The sequence below is a fragment of the Epinephelus lanceolatus genome, chromosome 11 (genome assembly GCF_041903045.1).
Source record: "Epinephelus lanceolatus isolate andai-2023 chromosome 11, ASM4190304v1, whole genome shotgun sequence".
Lineage (NCBI taxonomy): Eukaryota > Metazoa > Chordata > Actinopteri > Perciformes > Serranidae > Epinephelus > Epinephelus lanceolatus.
In genome coordinates this window covers 42,020,021-42,046,454 of record NC_135744.1, presented here as the reverse complement: position 1 = coordinate 42,046,454, position 26,434 = coordinate 42,020,021, and the positions used below count along the sequence as shown (strand labels likewise).

At 40.9% G+C, this 26,434-nt stretch overlaps 3 protein-coding genes across 3 annotated transcripts; 1 reads left to right on the top strand and 2 right to left on the bottom strand.

Moving 5' to 3' along the window:
- The first annotated feature begins 2,013 nt into the window (after nt 1-2,013).
- On the top strand, nt 2,014-26,055 carry rb1 (retinoblastoma 1). The gene is made up of 27 exons (XM_033647840.2): nt 2,014-2,256; nt 3,156-3,276; nt 4,112-4,215; nt 4,470-4,604; nt 4,704-4,742; nt 4,891-4,940; nt 5,168-5,278; nt 5,510-5,655; nt 5,782-5,859; nt 7,015-7,124; nt 7,227-7,304; nt 10,493-10,580; nt 10,676-10,792; nt 10,892-10,948; nt 11,247-11,278; nt 11,444-11,520; nt 11,661-11,890; nt 20,437-20,552; nt 20,919-21,073; nt 21,281-21,426; nt 21,573-21,677; nt 21,810-21,923; nt 22,011-22,159; nt 23,132-23,162; nt 23,271-23,413; nt 24,434-24,480; nt 24,615-26,055. The coding sequence occupies exons 1-27, from the start codon at nt 2,150-2,152 to the stop codon at nt 24,677-24,679; spliced, it is 2,751 nt and encodes a 916-aa protein (XP_033503731.1). The 5' UTR covers nt 2,014-2,149; the 3' UTR covers nt 24,680-26,055.
- Nucleotides 12,036-15,377, bottom strand: LOC117270329 (lysophosphatidic acid receptor 6). Its single transcript, XM_078172641.1, has one exon. The coding sequence runs from the start codon at nt 13,540-13,542 to the stop codon at nt 12,550-12,552; it is 993 nt and encodes a 330-aa protein (XP_078028767.1). The 5' UTR covers nt 13,543-15,377; the 3' UTR covers nt 12,036-12,549.
- LOC117270323 (lysophosphatidic acid receptor 6-like) lies at nt 16,834-19,075 on the bottom strand. Its single transcript, XM_033647851.2, has one exon. It carries the CDS (start codon nt 18,573-18,575, stop codon nt 17,472-17,474), a length of 1,104 nt encoding a protein of 367 aa, XP_033503742.1. The 5' UTR covers nt 18,576-19,075; the 3' UTR covers nt 16,834-17,471.
- Nucleotides 26,056-26,434: the final 379 nt, after the last annotated feature.

Below are 26,434 nucleotides of genomic sequence, written 5' to 3'. Positions count from 1 at the left end.
AATTGTCCGTAGGTGTGAATGTGAGTGTGAATGGTTGTCTGTCTCTATGTGTCAGCCCTGTGATAGTCTGGCGACCTGTCCAGGGTGAACCCTGCCTCTCACCCAGTGTCAGCTGGGATAGGCTCCAGAGGATAAGCGGTTAGAAAATGGATGGATGGATGATGGCAGGGTGTCTGCAGGTTCTTAAAATTTCTTAAACTCAGTTTTATAAAAAACAAAACAAAACATAAAAGTCATTAATTAGTTTTAAATTTGAATTTACGAGTTCTTCATGAACACTTTTAATCTGATTTCATGTATCCATCTTTTCATTTCTTCATGTCAAAATGAGTTAAGATCCTCTGCTTGAAAGTCCACATTTATGATTTTAAAGTAATCGTATAACCTGACACTGAACCTGTCTTTTTACTTTCATGTACCTGTTGGCAAAATGCAGATAACCTAACTCATTTTAATAGCCATATTTCTACCTTTCTACCCTGTACGGGACCAAACATACACTGACCTTTGGGCCTATATGTAGTTCCATAGTGTAGTGGAATCAAGTCTGCTTTACGCGCAGAAGGTCGTGGGTTCGAGCCCCAGTGGAACCATTGCTTTACACCTGTCAGGTGCTTGTAAGTTACAGTAAGTTACAGTATGACACCACTTGTATCTGGGGGCGGATAGTCCATAGGAACTTGAGTTGGGAACCGGAGGATTGCCTGTTCAAGTCCCTGGCCGGACCAAATACGGAGCGTGGACTGGTAGCTGGAGAGGTGCCTGGGCACTGCCGAGGCGCCCTTGAGCAAGACCAAGGCACGGTTGGTCACTCTGACAGGCCCTGTTTGTGCATGTGTGTGTCTTTCGGACCTGTGTGTTAATGACAAAAGAGTGAAAAAAATTGAATTTCCCCTCAGGGGATTAATAAAGTATATTAAATTAAAAATATATGCTTGAATAAGAGAAAGAGGATTTCTCCAAAAAGTCTTATGATTAAAAAGTTCTTGAAAAGTTCTTAAAAAGCATTAATATTCAGTGTCTGACACCTGTAAACTCCTTGGATGTGATAAGTGTATAAAGCCAAGATCAGTTTTATTTAACTGACTTTAAGAGTTTACTATGGTGAGTGTGTTCAGTGAAGTCAGACACGTACAGACAGGGGAAAAGAAAGGGCATTTAAAATGGGATTTACTGGGGGCAACAAAGAGGATGTTTTCCAAGAACCAAAGTGTGCTCAAGTCTTGCAGTTGTTTGAAATCACAATATGTGAGTATTACCACAAGAGGGCGATGGTTGCGCAAAGATTAGGGGAGGCACATTTAATCCATGATCTCTTAGTAAACTTCACATTAGCTGTCTCTGTTATATGAATGAAAACCATTGAAAAAAGATTATTGATTAAAGCATGTGACAGTGCTTAAATGGATGCTCCAGTGGGGAGTCAAGAAAGTAAAGAAATCAGTGCGTAAAAATAGCTCATTTTAAACCACGTCAAAAGAAATGAAAACAAAAATACTCACGGTAATAGAACAGCATAAACATGTGCACATTTCATCATCGTAATAACGATATAATTACACTGTAGCAGAAAGGACGAGTCGCCTGCTTTCTCTCTACAGTATGACCTGTGAGTAAACCTAGCCCTTTGTGAATGCTGTGGATGGCGGGATAAATACCAATGAGCGGATGTTGCGTAGACATTTTCCCGCGTTTTCGTCTCATGCGTTTGGGTTAGTTTGTTTGCGGTGTGTCACGTGATCCTGGTGAACGCACACCGCGCCCAGTATACCATCACAGACAGCACGAGATAAATATAAAGCTTTCACCCAGTTATTTAGTGCTATGTTATACAGTGCTGGGTTTAAACAGAGATAAACGACAACAGAAACTCAGTGAGCCTGTTAGTGCACACGGGGTTGTGCTGACTGTCTCTGGAGGGCGGCTAAACCTTGAGACACCGGCGGCACCGGCACTCCGCCGCGCACTCCGGTGCCACAAAACGAACGCCTACCTCACCACGGTTTCAGGAAGTCGGTGAGGTTGTGTTGTATTGTTGCCACGGAACTCGTGCAGTGGGCTTTAAATATTTTTAACCTAATTTGTTGCCTTCAGAGCACAGTTGTAGTTTTAATCGTAATATTTGCCTGTTAGCTAGCCGCACACCAAGATGCCACCTAAAAAGCGAAACTCTGCGACGACACAGAGCAAAGACGTGAAGAGTGCTGAGAGTGTCTCTGCAGACAAGAAGGAGAGTCCAGAGTTATCTCTTAAAAAGTAAGAGAAGTTATTTTTGCCTCATTTAGGTCTCGGCTGAAGCAAACTATACCAACAGTCAGAGAATTAGTTAATACTATGTAAAGATAGTTTACAGTGTAACTTAGGCTAATGTTAAGCTAGTTTTTGCCGGTGTGTTTAAGCTAGCTAGCTTAACTGTTATGTTATTAGCTAGCTTCTTCAAACTAAGGCAGGCCTGTATTTGGAGCTAATACCAGAGTTTAACGTCTCTCATCCCCACACACAGACTGTAAATGTTGAGATATAACCCTGTTACTACACACACCTCGGAGTCTGACACTGTTAAAGTGTCAACAACCATGTAACATCCACTGTACCTCAGTGTACCTGTAAACTGTATACACTTTATACATAGTTATTAGCATGCAATATGGTCGCTGTCAATATGAATATAAGTACACTGTATATACTGCCAGATCAGACTCCCTCATGCATACAAAGCAATCTGTTACAATAATAACTGCATATTAATTCCAGCACCCTTTACACTCTACAACATTGCACTATTGTCCTGCTCTCTACAAATTTTAATGTGTTGTTTGTTATATACATTGATACCGTTTGATGTATGTATAGTTATATCTGTACACAGTAGTTAAATGTTTGTTTACCTTATTCAGCTTGTTCAGTCCTTGTTTTTAGCGATGTGTCTTTTTCTGTGCAAGTACATTTATAGAACATAAACTGGAGTCAAATCTATATGTCACACATTTGGTCAGTAAAGCTGCTTTTGATTTTGATTCTGATTTTGACAGACTTTGGCTAACAGTCAACCACTGCACTTGGTGGTTGTCGTCATCTGTCTGTGCAGTATATTTTGATGTCCTGGAACTGTTTGTGTTCTCCATGATGATGATGTATGGTCTCCATCCTTCCAGACACAGAGACAAGGATGCTGAGTTTGTGACCCTGTGTAAGAGCCTTCATGTGACAGACCTGGTGTGTGACCGTGCCTGGACGTTGTGGAAGACTGTTCAAGAGTCCATGGATGAAATCGCTGTATGTATTTATGTGATGGCACATTTGTAATGTTGTGATTCTGTTGGTTGCCCCGTTGAAGCAAATGAAAAGGCACGGGTGGAAACTTTGTTATTTGGTTGAAAACTACCCAAGAGGAGAATAAAAGCATCCCTTTGGAAACAACTCACGTACTGGGTATAGTGTTCTGTCAGAATAATTGCATCATGACTGTAACCATCAAAATGAACATGCCTTCACGATCAAACCCTCTTTGTTATTGTGATGCTTTTCAAAAAGCTTTCTCAGATTTGATTTACAAGGGAAAATATTAAATGAAATACAAACGCATTGTCCATGTTATTTGTGGCATAAAAACTGTAGACTACTGTATTGTCTTCACCTCGCAGACAGTGGCTAAATACAGTATCAGAAATAGACTTTTTTCAGAACTACTCAAAAAGGTCAAGTAGATGAAAAAGCTACTCAATTACATTTCTTTCAAATATTTAACTTTCCAGCCCTGGTAAAACATGAGCAGATGAGGATGTGCTGCACATAATAAGCACTCACATGTGTCATATACACTGTCACAAATCTTGCGTTATTATCTTTGCAATTAATTAGTCCAAATGTTGGTTTTCTTTCTAACATTCTGTCAATGGAAATTCAAACAGTCTATAACAAAGAAGGACAGAAAGGTTTTGATGAAATATAAATATAACGTGCTGCAGGATGATATGCTTTTTACAGATCTGTCTGATTTATGTTTCAGACCTCCTGCATATTTTAACATTCCCCACAAGGATATTAGTGATTAAAATAATATTGCATGTTAAATGAATAAGTTATAAACATTGTTTTTTTCTCATTTCAGGACAGTCAGAAAAGGGTGTGGGGGGCTTGTCTGTTTGTGTCAGCGACAGACATTGATGTCCCCTGTTTCACCTTAACTCAGCTTCAGAATGCAGTCAGTCTGAAGTAAGTACTCATGACTCATGATGCATGTTTCTCTCACACATTAATGCATATAATATTATTTATTTTAATACACATTCTGGAAAAGGATAACACACGGCTGCTCTTCCCACCGTGGTCCAAATTCCAGTTGAGTTTGAAACATTTTTCTCAGATTCACAGTAAATCTTGGTTTGGTTTTACAGTTTTATCCTTAATGTCATGTGCAGTTTTATGCTTTTTTAATCTCTCACACAAATTAATCTGTTTGTTTGTAGTGTGAAGCAGTTTGTGGCACTGGTGAGGAAGTTGGATGTGAACCTGGATACTGTAAGCACCAAGGTGAATTCAGCACTGGCACGAATGGAGAAGAAGTATGATGTGACGCTGGCGCTCTACCAGCGGTTTGAGAAGTAAGTGAACACATAATCACAGTACAGGAGCTTGATTCATGTCGAACTGTTGTGGGCAAAATTGTAATTCATAATATTTTTTTCTTTTTTTTGTTTCAGAACATGCAAGAAAATCTTTACTTTGGTTTCTGATGACCGGTAAGTTGGAGACATCTCTGCCACATGAGTGAAATTTGCTTGTCATGTTACTTTTCAGTATCTTATGGACTTGTGTTTGATGATTGAGTGCTTGCCGAAAAGATGTAATACAGATGCATAATTAATTACTTAATGTCTCTTTTCCAAGGGAGAGGGAGGCCATGCGTAGCTGCTGGACAATGTTTCTTTTGGCCAAAGGTAGGTTAATTAATAATAACAAAAACAAGTAGGATCAAGCTGTTAACACACTTGATGGAATAGTTTTCACGTTGCTTCATCTTCTTTCCTTCCTCTTTTGTGCTGAGCTGTAGAGCTCAAATGAATTGGAAAATGTTCCTCCTCATGGTTACAGTTCTGTTGTTTCTAGTCTGCAGCGGCAGTGTTCTGATGATGCGTCTCATGTGTTGCATCTCTGCTGTTTGCAGGAAGGGCCTTGCAGATGGAGGATGACCTGGTCATATCATTCCAGTTGCTGCTTTGTACGCTGGAGTTATTCATCAAGCGCTGCCCTCCTGACCTTCTGCAGCCTCTTTACAGTAAGCTTCAGCATCACTTATTTTAACCTCTGTCTTTATTTCATAATCTTTTCTGACTTCTAGTCGTACAACCAGGCCTTAAAGTGTGAAAACTGTATGTGAAAGACTTGCTGCTGTAGACCTAATGTGATTTCAAGTTGTTTAATTATCAACCTTGAATATTTTGTGTCAAAGGATTTGTTGTTTATGGCTCCCAGACGTCTTCTAAGCCCCCTAATGTTTTTCTCTCAGAATCAGCTATCAGCAAAGTTCAGAGTCCTCCGACACGAACGTCTCGCCGCAACCAGAGCAAAGCCAAATCCCGGCCTCCAGAGCCAGAGATGGATTTGCAGCTTCTCACAACTTTGTGCAAAGAGAATGAATGCAATGCAGAGGAGGTCTGAGCCCCCCCCCCCTTCCCCTCATTTCATAGTTCTCACAGTCATCATACAAAGACATCTCTGTGCTCTCTGTTTTGCGTGTATTTGGCCTCATTTGCCTCTTTATGCCAAATGTATTTGCAGGTGAAGAATGTATACCAGACCAGTTTCTCGGCTTTCCTGGACTCACTGGATCTTTCAAGAACTCCAGATTTTCCTCAGGTAGGGAGGTGATGCCTGCTCTACTGTTTGCTTTCACCGTCTGCTCTTCACTTACTGTTTCCAGTAGTTATCTCCTCCCTGCTTACCTTGTTGCCATTCGTCTGATTGTCTGACAGCTGCGGTTGTTCTCTTTGCTGCTCAGACATGTTTGGTTTTACATATATGGTGTCAGGAAAATGTGTACTCAAGCAGGGGGTCCTTTGTGGTGTGTCTGGGTAGTATATAGCAGAGGCAGGTATGAAAACAAAGGAGGCAGGATGCTACTGTTTGCTGACACCGGCACACTCCTCTGAAGAAGGATACTAGACATATTTATTTTACTGCTAGGTTACCCCAGTAATGGACAGGTGGTGCGCATTATTTAGTGTCTTGTGCAAATAATCTTCTCACGTTATTGGTCTGAGCTATGAGGGGCCTGGGTAAATTGGCACAGGCACAGATGTGTTTTAGAGAGGCGTATCTTTGTGAGACTGAGATCTCTTCAGAGAGAGACAGACTCTGGCACGGTTGCAATCATACAATCTTTAAACAAGTCTTGACAACAAGAGTATGAAGGCTGGAGTAATGTCATATGTGGCCAACTCTGTTTGAAGCCCAATTGTTTTTGTTTCTACTTTTATTCCCCCAGGTGATTTTGCATTTGTGTGAAGACATAGTTGTACAAGTCTTCAGGCTGTTTAAAGAACTACCACCAGCAGGGATTTCTTGTGTCTCTATCATTGTCAGGTCTCTATGATTGCAGATCTGACTTTGAGATTAAGATTTAACTTCTAAAACATGCATTTAGCCAATGAAATGTGATGCACTGTTAGAGCTCACGATAGCAGCAGCAGTATAAGAAGTAGCTCGCCGTCATAGTGAAATTGTTCTTAAACAGGAGGCCAAGGTTGGGATAGTTTACTACTCCTCAAACATAATGCTGTTAACACAAACAGCTCATGTACAATGCAGAAATAATTAAAAGCTATGAAAGGCACCAAACTGTGCTTAAATATGTGAGTACAATTAAGCATTTATTGCTTTTACATTTAGGTAAAATTCAGAAGAACTCTTAAATCTCTGTGTGTTATACACTGCACATCCTGTACCAACCTTGTACAGCAGTATAAAAGAAGGCACTTATGCGCTGAGTAATGTAAACTTTTGTCACCACAGGCAGATGACCTCAACCAACAGTATGAAGAGCACTACCTCAAGAGCAGAGACTTTGATGGGCGTCTATTTTTTGACAGACACGAGACTGTTCTTGTACCTAAAGTCGAAATGTAATTCCTTGTTTTCTCCACTATTCACTGTTTTCATGATGGTCTGGTTAATCTGTTGAAGGAATTTATAGAAAAGTTTTAATAATCTTCTCCTGTTATCAGATCCCAGGTGGAGAGAACGCCAAAAAAGAACCAGCATGATGAGGATATGGTACTCATCCCTCCCCAGACTCCAGTCAGGTAAGCAGGTAGCAGTCACTCATCAGTTCGTTGTTTTAGTCATTGTTTACAATCGTTACAGAGGAGAAGGAGGACTAAGTACCCACGGTCGCTTTCAACGGCACTTCTGTTTTTTTTAACATTTCTACAGTTTCAGACTTTCTCACCTGAGAGTCTGTGTACACTGTTGGCTGCTCAGCTGTCAGCTGGTGCATTTGGAAATGAAGTGAATTAGGGATGCACCGAATATTCGGTAACCGAATATATTCGGCCGAATATTGCAAAAAAACACACATTCAATATTCGGTGGAATAAGTTAAAAGCAAGGCCGAATAATAGCGGCGTGTTTTGATAATGCAATCAAACAGCGTGCCGTGACGGGCGGAGTAAAATGTCGGCAGTGTGGCGATCCGTCTGTCAAGCACTTGCATTTGCGACTAAAAATAGTTTTGAGCGAGCAAAATAGGCTTAAATCATTCAGCACGCTGTGTGAGCGGCCTACAGATTTCAACCAGCAGCAGAAATGAAAGGCGAATCCCACCGATTATGGGTTGAACGGGGGTCACAGACACAGACAGAAATACGTATTCCTGTCAAATATGGCGGCCATCGGCTTACCGGTGACGGAGAAGTCGCCTCCAATAATATCCTCTTCTTGGCGTGTGGACTGCCCAGAAGTACCTGAACAGCCGAGCCAGCCGAACACAGGTACAGTACAGGCCAAAAGTTTGGACACACCTTCTCATTCAATGCGTTTTCTTTATTTTCATGACTATTTACATTGTAGATTCTCACTGAAGGCATCAAAACTATGAATGAACACATGTGGAGTTATGTACTTAACAAAAAAAGGTGAAATAACTGAAAACATGTTTTATATTCTAGTTTCTTCAAAATAGCCACCCTTTGCTCTGATTACTGCTTTGCACACTCTTGGCATTCTCTCCATGAGCTTCAAGAGGTAGTCACCTGAAATGGTTTCCACTTCACAGGTGTGCCTTATCAGGGTTAATTAGTGGAATTTCTTGCTTTATCAATGGGGTTGGGACCATCAGTTGTGTTGTGCAGAAGTCAGGTTAATACACAGCCGACAGCCCTATTGGACAACTGTTAAAATTCATATTATGGCAAGAACCAATCAGCTAACTAAAGAAAAACAAGTGGCCATCATTACTTTAAGAAATGAAGGTCAGTCAGTCCGGAAAATTGCAAAAACTTTAAATGTGTCCCCAAGTGGAGTCGCAAAAACCATCAAGCGCTACAAGGAAACTGGCACACATGAGGACCGACCCAGGAAAGGAAGACCAAGAGTCACCTCTGCTTCTGAGGATAAGTTCATCCAAGTCACCAGCCTCAGAAATCGCAAGTTAACAGCAGCTCAGATCAGAGACCAGATGAATGCCACACAGAGTTCTAGCAGCAGACCCATCTCTAGAACAACTGTTAAGAGGAGACTGCGCCAATCAGGCCTTCATGGTCAAATAGCTGCTAGGAAACCACTGCTAAGGAGAGGCAACAAGCAGAAGAGATTTGTTTGGGCCAAGAAACACAAGGAATGGACATTAGACCAGTGGAAATCTGTGCTTTGGTCTGATGAGTCCAAATTTGAGATCTTTGGTTCCAAGCGCCGTGTCTTTGTGAGACGCAGAAAAGGTGAACGGATGGATTCCACATGCCTGGTTCCCACTGTGAAGCATGGAGGAGGAGGTGTGATGGTGTGGGGGTGTTTTGCTGGTGACACTGTTGGGGATTTATTCAAAATTGAAGGCACACTGAACCAGCATGGCTACCACAGCATCCTGCAGCGACATGCCATCCCATCCGGTTTGCGTTTAGTTGGACGATCATTTATTTTTCAACAGGACAATGACCCCAAACACACCTCCAGGCTGTGTAAGGGCTATTTGACCAAGAAGGAGAGTGATGGAGTGCTGCGGCAGATGACCTGGCCTCCACAGTCACCGGACCTGAACCCAATCCAGATGGTTTGGGGTGAGCTGGACCGCAGAGTGAAGGCAAAGGGGCCAACAAGTGCTAAACACCTCTGGGAACTCCTTCAAGACTGTTGGAAAACCATTTCAGGTGACTACCTCTTGAAGCTCATGGAGAGAATGCCAAGAGTGTGCAAAGCAGTAATCAGAGCAAAGGGTGGCTATTTTGAAGAAACTAGAATATAAAACATGTTTTCAGTTATTTCACCTTTTTTTGTTAAGTACATAACTCCACATGTGTTCATTCATAGTTTTGATGCCTTCAGTGAGAATCTACAATGTAAATAGTCATGAAAATAAAGAAAACGCATTGAATGAGAAAGTGTGTCCAAACTTTTGGCCTGTACTGTATGTGATGTGTCAGAGGAGAAACGAGCCGTTCACGGCCCACAAACCTCACCACACTTTAGGGACTGTTCTTTACTTATGAAGGGACTGTTCTTTACTTGTCAGGGGAGGAGGGTGGCTGGTTGATTCTTATTTCATTTATTTATTTTATTTTGATCCCCCCTATGTTTATCACTTATTGATGCTTTTTTTGAAGTATGAATAATTAAGAGTAATTTATTCCATTGAAATATCATTGATGTATTATAGAAAAGTGATTTATCTTTTTATAAATGACAAAAGGCACATCTGCCTCATTTTCGTTGTGGTATTGTGTTACTACTCAGAACCATGATACTTTCACTGGTATTGTACAGTGGGTCCCAATTTGGTACCGTGACAACACTAATCTGGAGGGTTCATCTGCAAAAACTAATGAAAAACTAAACAACAATATTCGGTATTCGGCCAAGTGTTTAATTTTATTCGGCTTCGGCCACAAATTTTCATTTTAGTGCATCCCGAAAGTGAACGTTCATAGTTATTAGAGACTGAAAAAAATCAATGATGTGTTTATGGTGAAAATTTGATCATTTTCTGCTTTTTTATGCATGAAAAGTGACCAAAAATTCAAAGGAAAATCTATAAGATGTAACTTAGTACTTAAACAATTGTCACACTAATCAAACTTATTGTCACAGTTGGTGTTAAAATGTAAAGATAAACCAGGTGTTATGATATCTTTTTTGGTTTGCAAAACAAAAAATGAAACCATGCTATGTATGAAAATGTTTTTTTGTACTGTATGTAGATTATTGGCCATATTTTATCGCGTGAATTGTTCTGAGTTTATGTCCATCCTTCAACACTGTCTGATTTTTGTCTCATCAGAGCTGCCATGACGTCCATTCAGCAGCTGAGGGGTGATCTCACCTCCAGTGGGGATCAGCCATCTACTAACCTAGCTACCTATTTCAAAGTGGGTCTCTAGAAGTGTTGCCACTAGTTAAAATGAAACGGCATCTTACCGACTTAATTTAATGTATTTCCTGTTTTCCTCTTTCCTTTGATCAGAATTGCACCGTGGACCCAACGCAGGATGTGCTGAAGCGTTTGGAGACACTCGGACAGGCTTTCAGCCAAAGGTTTGGACAGGCGGTCGGTCCACGCTGTGTAGTACTTGGTTGGCAGGTATGAACTGACACTGAAGGAGACAATATGCAACAATGGCAGCACTCGCTGTGCTGAAATTACTTAATGTCTAACATGTATATTTCTTTTGTCTTCCAGAGATTTAAACTCGGGGTCAGACTGTATTACAAAGTCATGGAGGCAATGCTGAAATCGGTACTTAACTTGTTTGAATTTGTTTATTTTTCACATGTTTTATTTAATGATATTGTATTTTTATTATTTATTTAGAAGCTCAAGTGAATTTAAATGTAGCAGATACCAGGTTTACCCACAGAAATGAATCTCAGAAAACCACAATTGATAAATGACTGCGTATTCTAAATATTATTAAACATATTTTACATAGGTTTTTGTCACTTCAGTGGAGAGCAAACAAAATCTGTCAATAGAAGGTGACTTAAATGAACTGTAGACTGAAGACATGTATATTGTTTTTTCTTCTGTTCTGTAGGAGGAGAAACGTCTCTCTGTACAAAATTTCAGGTATGTGTTTTTCAGTTTTAATCAGATGACAAATATGAAACTATTCAGTAGTGGTGTGTATTCACATGTGCATGCACGCTGTTTGTTGATTTAATTGTAAGTGAAGCAATAATCAGTAGTGAAGCGTAATTTGCCTTGAACTAAGTCACATGATTTCCATTCCAGTAAACTTCTCAATGACTCCACATTCCACACATCACTGCTCGCCTGTGCTTTGGAGGTGGTGATGGCAACATATGGAGGTGTGTCTCGTAATTTTCCCATGCAGTCGCATTCTTAAATCACTGTGTTGTATCTCAGTTATTAATGATACAGGTAAATGTTTACACTTCCCGTAGACGTGCGACAAGCTGTAATAATGTTGTTTGCTCCTCATGATTAGAGAGCAGTTTTAAGACTGGAGGATACAACCATGTTGGTGGTGGTGCTGGCGACCCGGTGGAAACAGATGTGTGTTTCCCCTGGATACTGGATGTGGTCAACCTCGCCGCCTTTGACTTCTACAAGGTCATCGAGAGCTTCATAAAGGCCGAGCCCACTCTGAGCAAAGATATCGTCAAACATCTGGAGACCTGCGAGAACCTCATCATGGAGAGGATTGCCTGGAGGACGGTCAGTTTTATCTCTCATCACTATTCGAGTATGCTTGTAATAATGTCACAACATTTTATTGAGAGTTATGCATACACAACATAAAGATGCACAGACTCTGTAAATACACACATTTTATATACAGTTGCCTTTATTGTCCCAAGAAAAGAAAAGGAATTCAGCAGTTTGTTTAAATGTATTAATTATTACTAGTTCAAGAATAGCATATCTCATATAACACATATAACTACTCCATAATGTTTGATCAGCATGTTTGTAAAATGAGGCAGGTTGTACACAAATTCAGTTCACTACATATGAAAAATTTGAATGCATTTCAGTATTATACAAACACAATATAGTTGGACCGTCAAAACATACTGAACAAAATAACTGAGCTGACAATGTGCTTCTCAGCATGGCACTGAACCCCAGACTGCTGCAGAGGTGCTGCACTCTGTGCTGATCACCTGCTGTGATTTCAAACCTGTCCAACATTGCAATTCCTGCCAAAAATACAGTTTACATATGAAATAAATGCAGAGCTAGCTTCATTTAACCTCTAAAGAAATGCACATGAATAGAAAAGGTCCTGGTCAACTGTATGAATCTGTCTAGCAAAGAAGTCATCTTAAGATAAAGAGGAGAAATTCCATTTCAGTTGTGTTAAATGATCTGTGTCACTGGCTGCCACTGCCTCCACCACCAGGCGCCTCCCTGTGCATCAGGCTGCTGGAGAAATAGTAGATGAGTGGGTTGAGGCAGCAATTGGAGCTCGCTAATGATAGCACCACAGGGTGCACAGCCTTGGTCACCTTGGCCAGGCCACAGTGGGGCAGCAGCCCCACATGTGTGAGGGTGTATCCCAGGAGGTTGATGTGATATGGGACAAAGCACAGCAGAAAGATTCCTAGCACCCAGTAAATAACTGTGAGAGTGTGCTGACGGCTGCGGCGCTGGCTGCGGGAGCGGTGTCTTGGCTGGCGAAGCACACTGAGCACTCTGCAGTAGCTGCAGAGAAGTAGCATAGTGGGCAGCAGAAACGACCCTATGACTAAGCCCAGAGCTACCAGGATGATGGTGCGGTGGCGTTGCGAGGATGGGTCCAGCAGACAGGGCTGGTGTTGGCGAGCAGCTGCAGAGCGCAGCAGAGGCAGGCTCACACTGAGCCCCAGCACCAGGCACCAGATCCCCCCACTCACCAGCTGTGCTGCTCGCAGCCTGCGGAGTGTTGAGGCCAGCGGGTGCACTACAGCAAAGTAGCGGTCCACAGCAATGCAGACCAGGAAGAAGATGCCCCCATACAGGCTGATGTATTTGAGGGTGAAGGTGAGGTGGCAGTATGCCGCTCCAGGAGTCCAACTGGACGGGTCTCCTGTCTTGAAGGACAGAGCTCTGGCCTTCTGGTGGTAGTAGTAAATTCTCAGGGGCAGAGAGATTACAAAAAACAAATCGGCAGCTGACAGGCTGACCATGTAAATGGCTGTGCTGTTCATGGTGCAGGGAGATAAACACAGTCTGCGCAGAGCCAGGCTGTTGGTGGTCAACCCCAGCAGGAAGATGACACCATAGGACACCTGATAGAAGGTGAAGCGGTAGCTGGTGTCCACAGTGCAGTTAGACAGAGTTGAGAACTGCTTGCCTGGCACATCAGTCATATTCCACAGCTCCATGTCCCAAAATAATTTGCTGCTCCAACACTTTAAATCACTGTGTCGCTCTCATCTGGAAGAAATTAAGTTGGTTGAAGTGAACATAAGGTGGCAGGAAGGAACATGTTCACTTGCCTCTCCTGGAGTGAAACCTATGGCAAGAAAAAATGTAATAAACTCAAATGTCTGCTGTTTTATGGATGGTAAATTTGCTGAGGTGAGATGAATAGACTGCGATGGCTAACATAGCTGAATTTATATTCGGTATGCAAGACGACAGTTAATCTGACAATAAAATTTTAACTGCAACTTCCTGCTCTCATAAAACATGCAAACATTTGATTTCATTACATGCAGAGAATATAATGCTGTTCCTCTGCAGTACATTCATATTCACTGAAGCTCATGAACTTTTGCTGAGATTGTCAGAGGTGTTGATGTTGTTAAAAGTCATTTTAAGCCTATAGTTTGTAGTGTGTAACAAGTATCCAGTTACGCAACTTTCAGTCATGATGTGGAGGGTCTAATTATAGGCACTCTTTATCCTCTGTTTGGTTTATGTCATGATTTTGGAGACTTTTCTCTCGACTTTTTTCCTCAGTCTTTCTTTTTTTTGTGACCAATTCACCAGGAATTTAGGCTGTAAACAACTCCAGTGATCATTTAGTTGAAACATTTTCACTGACTGAGGAATTACAAGAGCACCCACTGTTATCTTAACAAAATGATATTATACTTTATTAAAAAAAAAAAAAAAAAAGATAATTTAGAATAAAAGCACACTGATCATCACTACACTTGATTTTTTTCTCTATGACATGACATGATTTTTTTGCTCCTCATATATAATCCTAAATTGCTTCTGTTGTTTGCTTTTGAGATCTGATAACGACTCCAGCGAAGACATTCAGTAATCACAAATACTGAGTGTCTGGTGAGCGTCTACTTATTGAATTGATCTTAATGCGATGTCATCTTTAAGAATTACAAGACATATAGCTGTTTTATGTCTTTTGATCTAACCACGTTACATTTTTGCCTTAATTTGGTTTCTTAGCTGTGAGAAGTGCTCAAATATTGCACACAAAAATATGATTCCTTATCTTTGTCATCAGATAATCTTAAATTTCCACCAAACTTGGATAAATTGACACAGTCAGTTGCTTAATTTTACAAAAAATGACATGTCTTAATCCATTTATATACCATGCATGTAGAAGGAAAGCACAGTTAGTACAAATGAGACGAATATTGCAACAGAAATCTTCAGCACTCACCAGTGTCAGGAGGATCTCATAGATGCAGTGACAGTGTGATAAAGTTTTTCTTCCAGACAGCTGGTGTTCAGCGGCAGGATAACTTGTTAGGATGCTGTAACCGTGCACATGCTCTTGATTGGAGCTGTTCACGCCTACACTCACACACAGGTCAGGGTCTCTCCCTGTCTCCCTCTCTCCTCTCCTCCGCACACTTCTTCTGGCTTGTTATTACTGCCTAATGCATAGCTCATTACATGAAAATACTGAATGAGCTTTAAAATTACTGATCCTTAGGTCGTCTTGAGGATAGATTCTTTATTGGGTTTTAATCAGCTAGTTTGCTCATTGGCCTGGAGTTTGTGATCAGCCTCACAATAAACACACACACACACACAAGTTGTTTCGTTACCGTCATGGTGGAAGTCATGTTTATGGCTGCTTGTTAAAAACCTACACGAGTGATTGGAGTTAATCATTAACTGTATTTGTCAGACAGTTAGATAAAGAAATAGCAATAATTCACTGAAAGAAGGTGCTGTAACCATTCAGCAGGTAAGTAAGGTCATCTTGTGTGTCAACCTCGGGACCGGTGCCCTCGGGAACAACAAGTTAGTGTAGATCACAGTTCATGGCTATTAAAGCCCAAGAGACAAACAATTTGATGCGTCATAATTCGTCAGAAATGAAGTCAAAACCTTCAGGACAAGTCTTTTGACTGTGATAAAAATGTATGTTAGTCTTTGCACCTGAGAGAAGCAGTAATTCATCTTTTATTCACATCAGATTTTCACTAATCAATTTGATGGATGGATGGAAATTCGGACATAAGTAAAGTGGGGTTTCACTTGTCAAGTCTCTGTTTGAACAGTCGTAATTTGGGGAATATTAGGCTGATATGGCACTTAGTTAGCTGCACACTACTTGGCCCTTGTGAGACAAATTTGAATTAGACAGAAATACACACACAAACATATGAAAGGCATATGTTGAAAGAGAAATAACTGGTCAAGATTTTTTCTCCTGCGCTTATTAAAATAAATCTTACCTTCGTGTTATGATTTTCATTACAAATGAAATAAATAAATCCTCTTTGCATACACTAAATTATATCAATATCCGGCTGTGTGATCATCATGTCAGCTTTGAGTCTGAATTACTTTGCTGCTATTAATCCAGTGCAAATATTTTATTTGTGTTGGGTGGAGAAAGTCCAGCTGCATCTTGATTGTAAGCCTATTTGCAATACGTTGTTGTGTAAGGAGCCCAAACAAGGCAACATAAGACTTAAGACACTGCTAACTGTTTCATTTGTCTCAAGGATGCCAGTTTTAAGTTAACACTCCGGATTATTCACCAAATCTATCTCATGATTGCAACAACCATCACTGTGCTCTATTTTGCAAACGTACTTCTCCCTCAAGAGGCATGTTGTCGCTCGCCTGCTTAGGTTTCACAATCCAGCGCAGTGGTGGTGATGAGTCTACCCCTGTCAGCGCAGACCCTCAGGCTAAGCCTCTCAACAGGAATGCAGTAGCGCTCAGTCTTGCAGCGCTCAGCTTTTACAAGAATGAACAAATATTCATGCTGCACCATTTTCCATTTATACTGTGGGGTGTGTTTTCCCTTCTCTATCAGTCGATAAAAAACAGACATGAAGTCAGTTTGGCTTCCATTGTTTTAAATTATTCTCATCAAACTTCAGTAACTTCAAAATTAAGTCTGAAACTCATTTTTAACGTTTCAAAATCTTCTAGAGAAACAACCTCTTAGATAAGACTGTAGACACTGTAAGTGCAGTGTTAGCTGATGTAGTGCAACTGTCAAATATTGACCACACCTGTAATCTACATTTTAAAACATATTGACTCATTCGTGACACCGGCCAATAGTAACTGTAAATGTGTTGTTGGTACTTGCATGACTAATCAGTCTAGACAAATGATTTGGCACCCAAAAAGAGTTGCATATGAAAAACTGATACCCTGCTGATGTCAAATATTTCACAACATGCCCCACTCTATCAACAAGTAGGTAATTTCATACTCAAAAAACATTTCATAAGCACAACTCTTTTATTCACTTTTCGTGTAAGGGCTTAAAAGCTGTTATAGAACATGCTGCTCTATAAAGTACTTATAAGGTGCAGTGAGGCCACAACTACTTATAAATTGCACAGTACACCACATAAAAAAAAGAGTTGTAATACTGGTTCAGCATTGCCAAAGCAGAATTTGCTAAAGGAGAATCTGCTCTGAGGAATAAGACTACAATTACAATGTCTTACGTGCAAAAGCTGATACTTATTTGCAGCACTGTATGCATGCCTACGTCTTCTACACCTGTCATTTCCACAAATACACATTATAAACTCAAAAGAATAAAGAGTTTTCTAACTTGCGTGTTGTGAATAGGCAGCCCAATAAAGCGTCTTTATGCTGCAGCACAGTTAAATATTTTCAAATGTTTTCTCTTTGACTTGTTCCGCTCTTTCATTGACTGAAGAGGGTTCAGTGTCTTAACTCCCAGTCTGAAGTCTCTGTGGAGTCCAGTAGACGAGAGAGTGACTTCTTAGTAAACACTGTGTTGATGATATGAAGATCGTCACTCTGGTTCCACCTGCGTCCTCAGATTCAAATCGATTTTCACCAGCAGACATTAATTTATTATTCATGTCCCACAACAGAGTTTTCATTAGACTGTGGACTCGCTGTCAAACGTGGATCTCATAGACCTCAGTGTCAGGTTTTTGAGTGTTGTATTTGGACTGCTTTGTGTGCTGTCCGTCTGTAGTCTGTCAAATAGCCTGGTACCGTTGTGCCGTGCCATGGACTTGCGTTTGATGGAGCTCTGAATGGTTTCTGAAGTGAAGTAGTAAATGACCGGATCAAAACAGCAGTTGGTCACTGCTATGCACAGAGCAATGGGATAGATGGTTCTGACCACATGTTCTGCGTCGCATCCCTTTAGGATTTTGGAGCGGACCATGGCGTAGAACATGAGATTAACATTGTAGGGAATAAAGCAGAAACAGAAGATGAGCAGATGCACGAAGATCATCCTCAAGATTTTCGCCTTGTTGAGGTTCCCTCCACGGGTGATGGTTTGGGGTTTCCTCAGTGTCCGTAGCACCATGATCGAGCAGAAGACATTGAGCAACAATGGGATGATGAAGCCCACAGTCTCAATAAACACCACCACCTTAGACAGCTCAGCCCTCCACTGTTTTCTTGAGTAGTTTTCAAAGCAGTAGTTTGAGGAAGAGTTCTGGTTTTTGGGTGAAGTGGTGTCCAAGAGGAACCCAGTGGGTATACTTCCAGAAAGAACCATCACCCACACTGTACAGCAGGCCAATTTGGCATTCCTCTTAGTACGAATTGTTTGGGACCAGAATGGATGCACAATGGCCAGGAAACGGTCAATACTGATGCAGGTGAGGAAGAGGATGCTGCCATACATGTTGGTGTAGAACAGGGCCACAGAGATCTTGCAGAGCACATCTCCGAATACCCAGTCACGTTTAATGAAGTAAACGATCCGAAAAGGCAGGCTCAGGACAAAGAGAGAGTCTGAAACCACAAGGTTTATCATGTACGTCGTGGTCTCATTCCGCACCTTCAGCGTACAGCCAAAAATGTATACAGCCACCAGGTTGAATAAAAATCCAACGACAAACACCAGGCTGAAAACGGTGCTATACAGAGGATACTTGAAGTCGTCGTTCTTGTTGCATGTCGTGGAATTGTTAGTGCTGCTTAGTGCACTGACGGTATAATCTTGTGTGGTAATATTATACATTTTCAAACCACCTCCTCAATTGTGCACTTGTGTTATTCATAAAAATCCAAGTCCAGCTTGTTGATCCAACCATGTGCAGCAGGCAGGGACAATCTACATTTCCTCTGGATAGGAAGAACACTCCTGAAATACTGAAGACTGCTCAGTTTGTGTGGTTTTGTTATGAAATACTGCAAAGTGTACAGCAACTCCACAAAATACCTGCATTAGTATCCAAAGTCCTTTTTCTCTCTAAGTGAAAGCTGTCCTGTGCATCCAGTGATCCTTATTTAAGTGAAGTTTTCAGTCCTTTCACTGTTGAAATGTTTATCCCTTTGAGAGAGGAGTCATGTGCCTCTTCTCAACTCCGTGAGCAGTCGAGTGGTTCTTCCGTTCTCGTTTCCTGTCTACTCCTGCAGCAGCCCTGAGGGGGGGGCTCCAGCGGTTTTATCTCTGCCCCTGCCTGACCGTAAATGAGAAACCTCGTAGCAGGCTGCCAGTCAGGCTCCAGCACAAAGAACTCGCTGGACTGTTGTAACAGAGAGGGAGGAGCCTCCACTGGGGCCAAAGTCCTCCCATCACTGCTCTGTTTTGAGTTTGAATAATGAGAGAATGAATAATGAGACATTAGGGTTGGTTTCTTGTTGACTGCTATAGGTGTGTTCACATCAACCTCCCATTGACTTTAGACATCAGTTTATAGTTGACAGTGAACAGAACATTTACTAAATCCTATAAAACATTGCAGTTGGCATCTGTTATATGTCACTGAGCGCTGTTAAGACAGTCGAATATTAAGTGTACATTTGAAATGTGTCTGTGGTGTCAGCCGGGTGTGGCACGTGTGACAGGAAGAATGTACTGACAGCAAGTCTGTACCTGCAGTCAATGTGTAAACTGCTGAGTAGTAAACCACACCTACTTCCCTGTATGATCTCATCGCTGATTTTTGGTCTTGGTGTGTACATGCAGATATTCAAGTGCACCACTGCTCTGCGTGTCTTTTAGCCTTGAGTTAAATGTTGTTTGACAAGTGTAAAGGATAATTATGCGTGTGTGTAGGTGTGGATTTTGCTGTGTCGGTATTAAGATGGTATTTTTATTGCATGACTGTCACGAAAATCAGATGAGATACTGTATAAGGAGTGTCCCTCCGTCGATATAAAATGAGGAACAGATGTATCATTAGATCACAGTTATAATTTGACAGGTGGGATTTTGCAATGGAAATTAGGTGTGTAGTTAGATTGTTTTCCTGATCACACTGATACTTTGTCAATGCTGCACTTGTTGCTCTGGGGAAAACGTAACTAATGGGCTTTTTTATTAAAGATAATATACGTGAGTTACAATTAGTAAATGACTTCATTGATTGTGATTATATTCTCTTTTGAGCACCTTTCTCCAAATTCACCAAGATAATCTGCAGTGCCAGACAAAAGCACAGTAGGTTCCCTTACAACATAACATCCCTTCTGATTCTTGGTCCCTCTGTGGTTTCTGTGTGTCAGTAAGACTGCAGATGTTACACTGAACAGACAGGAGTAACTCCAGTGATAGTTTTTTGATTATTTATTAGATAAAATGCAATCCAGAGTAGCAAAAGGCTTCACGTGCAGTCTCAGAGGTACTTTCAGTTCTGCTTTAGTGATTCGTATTTGCAAGGCTCTGAGGTATGGGTTGATGCTGCATTTAGACTGCTTTGTTTTAGCCATGACAGGTAGAAACACTACTCTCATATCAACTTTGAGAAGGATTTCTCTTTTTGTCCAGGTTTCATTTCTTGAACTGAATTCTAGGAAACAATGTGTAGTAACTCAACAGGATTCATACACTGCACCGGCTGTTGGTTTAAATGTAAATAACGTGTGTGTCTCCACAGGGCTCGCCGCTCTTTGAGCTGCTGAAGCAGGAGCACGAGGGCGAGGCAGCAGAGCAGGTGGAGACCCCAGCCAATTTCAGCCAGCCGCTGCAGCACAACCACACCGCAGCTGACCTGTGAGTCCGACATCCTACACTCTATTTGTCTGTCTCTCAGTTGCTGGTATGCAGCAGCTAATACCCTTCAAGCTGTTGTGAAACCACTGTGAGTCAAAAGTAAAAAAGCTTGTCGCTTTGATGACGTCATAGTTGAACATCATGGTATTTAAAAAAAAGATGTCAGTGAAATTCCATGACTTACACACACACTCTGAGCCATCCTCTCTGTAGCTTTGAACCTGTTCTTCCACCTCATTTTAAACCCTCTTAAATATTTGTGATTTGTGATGCACATTAAATGGAAATTGCTGTTTATTGCTAGATTATTTTAATGTTGATGGTGTAACTGACGAGGCCCAATGGGTTTCTCCACTGTCCTTACAGATACCTGTCCCCCATGCGTCCGGGCCTTCGTATCTTGCCTCCTGAGTCCCCAGCCACGCCCAGCTCCCAAGCTTCCTCGCAGCCTCTGACCCAGCCTGCCGGCCAGACCCCACGACTCCCAAAGTCAAACTCTCTCAGCCTCTTCTATAAAAAATGTAAAGCATTGTTCAAGTGCTCACATGTGTGATCAATGCAGTAATTTTACAGTTTTTTACAAACAGAAGTTCAGTCCCCTGTTTTTGTTAAACCTCCAAGAAGCTGTTAAAAATGACTCATTTTTATTCAGTTTGTTCGATTCAGTGCACAAATCTTTCAGGTTTTTCTCCATGTCCAACTGTCTCTGTGGTTTCCTCTCTCTGTAGTGTACCGCCTGGCCTACACGAGGTTGAAGATACTCTGCTCCTACCTGCTGTCCTCCCACCCTGAACTGGAGCCCATCATATGGACCCTGTTCCAGCACACTCTGCAGCACGAGCATGAGCTGATGCGAGACCGTCACCTCGACCAGGTAACCGGCCTGCCTTTCATTTGCTAATTATTTTTTTCTCTTACTGTTTTTTTTTTTTTTTTGTCTTTACTCACTTTGTCTCACTTCCTGCATCCCTTTTATCATGTTTTTTTATTATCTCAAACTGCTTCTCATTCGTCTTTCAGTTGATGATGTCAGCCATGTATGCCATATGTAAAGTGAAGAGTGTTGATCTGCGCTTCAAGACCATCGTCACAGCGTACAAGAACATGGCCAACACCAACCAGGAGGTGAGGCCTTTTCATTCCAATACCTCTATCACCCTCCAGACTGTTTTCAGACTCAACTAAGGAATAGTAGGTTTTGCTTTTGTTGAATAATTTTGAACTTTTTATCTCTTTGTGTCACACTGTATATCACAGACCTTTAAGCACGTGTTGATCTCTGAGGGCCACTATGACTCCATCATCGTCTTCTACAACCAAGTGTTCATGCAGAAGCTGAAAACCAACATCCTGCAGTACGCGTCTACCAGGGTGAGACTCCTCCCAGTGCTACATGGAGTATTGGATAAATGTGCATGGTTACGATACCCTCTCATTGTTGCTGTTTTGTTTTTGTAGCCACCCACCCTCTCTCCAATCCCACAAATACCACGCAGCCCCTACAAGTTCCCCAACTCACCTCTGCGGGTGCCTGGCAGCAACAATGTGTACATCTCCCCTATGAAAAGCCCACGCATGTCCCCGGGTATCATGACTCCTCGCTCCAGGTGGGTTCTGCATCTTCAAGGCAGATCAGATCGCAGATAATTTTCGGACAGCTAAAGCCAATTTAACACTACACGACTGCCAAAGTCATGAGGTTGTTGTACTATTCACACAAGGGTTGCAACAACATGAGATTTTCCCAGTAAGATAACCTTCTCAGTAAGTGTTGGGGTTTCTTGGTGTTACGGTATTACAGAATGGTTTTTAGTATATCTTCCAGCGATCCTCAAAGGAATGAAAACAAATGTTTTTGGTTGAACCAACGTGTTCGTACTATCATTGAAACTTGAGACCTTTTTAATGACAATATGTGTAAAAAAAGCTCCCTTTTAAAATGAACTAAAATTAAGGTGAGATTCTCTGTCCAGGTGCTTTTTTTCAATGCCGTAAAGAAGCAAGTGTACAGTACATGGTATATCAACTGTCATTCCACGGTGTAACTTTTAAACCGCTGCAGCCCTATTCACACAGGTTCACAGGGGGGTGCTTACAAGAAGAAGTCAAAAAGTGACAAAACATCATTATGAGTAAATTATAGGCGAGTCACTCACAGAAAGAGTGTGTGTAATTTGTCAACATCCACTTTCTCTTCCCCTCTGTCACCTTGGCTCTCTCCCTATGAAACACACACACAGCATGGGCAGCGCTGCCGTGCCGTTGTTTCTGTCCTCAACCTGTGTCTTGTGCTCTCATTGGCTGTAGCTAGCCGACAAAGACCCCAGCAGGTCCAGCTAAATATCTGGAGATTTGCGAGTGTGGAGCCAACGCCAGTTTGCCTCTGACCTGGGCCTTTTGTCTGGGAGTTCCAAAAAAATCAGGACTAAAGTAGTGTAGTGCGAACTAGACATTTATTGATTGTTGAAAAAAAAAGAAGAAAATGCTATTGACGTGAAGTAGCCTGATTGTTTCTGAAACAATGAAAAAACTTAAACTTGCACATGATTTTTCTAATTTGTGTCTTTTTGCCTTTACAGAATGCTGGTATCAATCGGTGAATCTTTTGGGGTACGAGCCTCTTGTGTTTGCTTTGCTGCATATTACAGGATAATTTGCAATTACAATAATCTATTTTCCTCACTCACTCTGTTGTTTCTGTTTTGTTTTCATCTGCAGCTGTCCAATCGGTTCCAGAAGATCAACCAGATGGTCAACAGCAGCGATCGCTCCTTTAAGAGGACTCTGGATCTGGGCTCCACTCCAAAGCCTCTGAAGAGGTTACGCTTCGATGTGGACGGGCAAGATGAGGCCGACGGCAGGTTGGTCACAAATGTTGTTTTATTTGCCCTGATTTATTAACCATACATCCAGGGCTGAAAATTAACTTTTTGGCTCACCGGCCAAGAGGACTGGTAGATAAAAAAATCCACCGGCCAAGCATATTTTTTACCAGCCAAAATAAGGAATTGCCTTTTTTCTGTCACATATACATTTGTTTCAGTACTTTTCATTAAGATAATACAGTATTAGGTTGAATACAAGCTTAAAGGAGAGGCCAGAGTGAAATTAAAAGCAAAATTAGTTTAATATTAGCAATTATCGTATCATTTTGAGCTCAAAATTCCATTTGCACTTTGTGCTTCAAATATTTGTACTTCAAACATAACAGTAATTTACAGTAACATAGCAGGCTATGTGACACTTGCTGCATTCATGGTCACGGATGTTCTCCAGCTTCATCATTTTGTTACCGATGACAAACGAGTTGTTACCTTTTTTTTTTAGCATATTGCCAACATACATTACAGCTCATTACTGCACCCTCAGTATCGTAGTGTAGCCAGCCTCTTGAAATGCTGTTATCGCCGAACCTCCGTTTCTTACAAAACTTTTTTTCTGTAACGTTACAGCTTCAGCTTCGTCCTCGTCTGTGTTTTTTCGTTTTGTCGCTGGTTTACCTACACCTGGTAAATGTCGCCACATGACGCCCGCTGTGATAGCTTGCTACTAACAGCAGATCATGGATCTAGGCGTGCGTCCTCCGAGTAGGCCTACAGGTTCCTTAATGCAGCGGGGAGCAATTTAAGTGCGACACACAACAAACAGAGCGCCCGTATAGTTATTATATATGTAATTTATTACATGACTATTTTGGTACAAACATTTACCCACCAATGTGGCGGATAGCCTTCCGAGATTTAGTCACCAAATGGAAAATCTACCCACATTTGGCTCTTGGCGGGTGTTAATTTTCAGCCCTGCATACATCAAAGTCAAGAACACTATATTTGTCATGGTATACAAACACATATCTCAATTACATCTATTTAAACTTACAGCAAATCTGGAGGAGATTCTACACTGATACAGAAGCTTGCAGAGATGAGTAAGTGAAAACTGCTTTTTTCCCATTTTTGCCTTTTGATATTCCCAATTCTTCTTCTTCATGTATTCTTACTGTCAATCATAAAGCTTGATGATGTATGTTACTCTGACACATTGATGATTTGTGTCATGCAGGCTCCACCCGGAGTCGTATGCAGGAGCAGAAGATGAAGGAGGACGCAGAATCAAGGAAGGAGTAACTCTAAAACCTACTGACTTACCTGCACTGTTTATCACAACGTGAACACTACTTCCTTGTTCACACACAAAGCGAGACATTAGTTTCTCTGTACAGTACAGTAGTATTGGATTTTAGTTTGTATTTAACTGTCTCTGAGGAGTAATATGTAAATATGGAGGACTTTCTCCTCTGTTTTTTGTTGATGCTTTAACTGACTGTTTTAACGGAGTAATGATTGACATCACTGAATTTAATTTGAATTTTGACATTTTGGAAATTTAGTATGTTTGGTTTTAGGAGTGGTGTTAATTTGTGGGTATCAGAGAAATCATTGTTTCCACTCATAGATGTTCTCAGTTTTCAAGAGCGCTGTCGAGATCCATTTCTGGTCTTCTTGTTCAATAATTGGTTGAGTCTTACCACCATCAGGACCTTCATATGCTGACCTTTTTCTTTTTGAGAGAGTCTTTCCAAATTCTGACATTTCATATGTTTAAATCATGATGCGTCATTTCAGGTGTTAAATCATGATCACTCTCCTCGAAAAGGATCAAATGTCAGTTTCAGATGGAAATCATTATGTCTTCACTTTTAAAGTGATATTTACTCGGGAACTTCCTTTGAACATCTTGGAAAAGTTCAGTTTGTGCCATCAAGTGAAACAAAATAAAATATCAATTAAAATTATACAGTATATAATTTGCGCTCAGCCCAAATTAAGGTAGTTTCATAATCTCTTTTTGTATAGTTTTATAGTAACTTTTGTTTTACTTTTGGGTGGTAAAAATAAACACCATGCATTGAATGGAAATTCCTCCTAATGTGTTTTACTAGAGGACTGTTTGTCATGTCACATTTTACACATAAGTTGATTAATTTTAATTTTTGTAATTGGGAGTTGGAGGATTTTGAGAAATTGGGGGATAGAATTAGAGCGATGAATGCACACCTCATAGAGCATTAATATGTGGACTTCACTCCAGTATACCAAGGTAAAATATCGCTTAAGATGTCAGTTACCAGAGTTTTTAAATTAAGATGTGTTTATATTGTACTTTATTGAAGTAGTTCCTTTAAAATGTAGTAAATATTTCTTTTGAAAATAAGATTTTGTTCTTGCATTTGTTTGTAAAGATGTCACCACATTGAGCTATTGTCTTCTCCGCAATGCCAGTATGTAGTGATGAACCAGCTGTTAGACTGAAGAGCATCATGATGTCCAGTTATGCTGTTTTTTGCTTTTAGAGACAACTGATCTGTTTTTTGAATTTCTTCTTCTGCTCTCAGGATTTGTTTTAGTTTAGTTTTACAATTTATGGAGAGTTGTTCTTATGAAGAAAATACCATGTGAGTGTTGATTACGAAAACAAAACACGATAAAACTTAGTTCTTCCTTCTCACGTGCCACATTTGTCATTTCTTCTACAGAGGTCAAACTGTCGTCCAGGGCACTGTATCCCAAAAGCATCTCAAGGCAAGACGATCGTTAAATCGTTCCACCGCTGATGGCACAGCGGTGGATAGAAAATGTGTGGCGTGGATAGGGATTTGGCCCAAACTCAGCATTCAGGAGGAAGCATTCAGATTCTGTACATAAGTAAGAGTAATCCACTACTGCACAGTAAAACTGCTGCATCATAAGTTAAAGTCTTGCAATAAAAATGATAGTAAGTAAGAGAATAATCAGGAGAGTTTACTTATAAGGTAACACCATCTAAATTATGAGTGCCATTATGTAATTTTCATCAAATCTGTGAACATGAGCTACTCTCTC

Coding starts and splice junctions, on each gene's coding strand:
- LOC117270323 (XM_033647851.2), bottom strand. CDS start 18,575: ATGTATAATATTACCACACAAGATTATACCGTCAGTGCACTAAGCAGC.
- rb1 (XM_033647840.2), top strand. CDS start 2,150: ATGCCACCTAAAAAGCGAAACTCTGCGACGACACAGAGCAAAGACGTG. Junction 5,656..5,781: donor ATGAATGCAATGCAGAGGAG/GTCTGAGCCCCC, acceptor ATGTATTTGCAG/GTGAAGAATGTATACCAGAC. Junction 23,163..23,270: donor CAATCGGTGAATCTTTTGGG/GTACGAGCCTCT, acceptor TTTCATCTGCAG/CTGTCCAATCGGTTCCAGAA.
- LOC117270329 (XM_078172641.1), bottom strand. CDS start 13,542: ATGGAGCTGTGGAATATGACTGATGTGCCAGGCAAGCAGTTCTCAACT.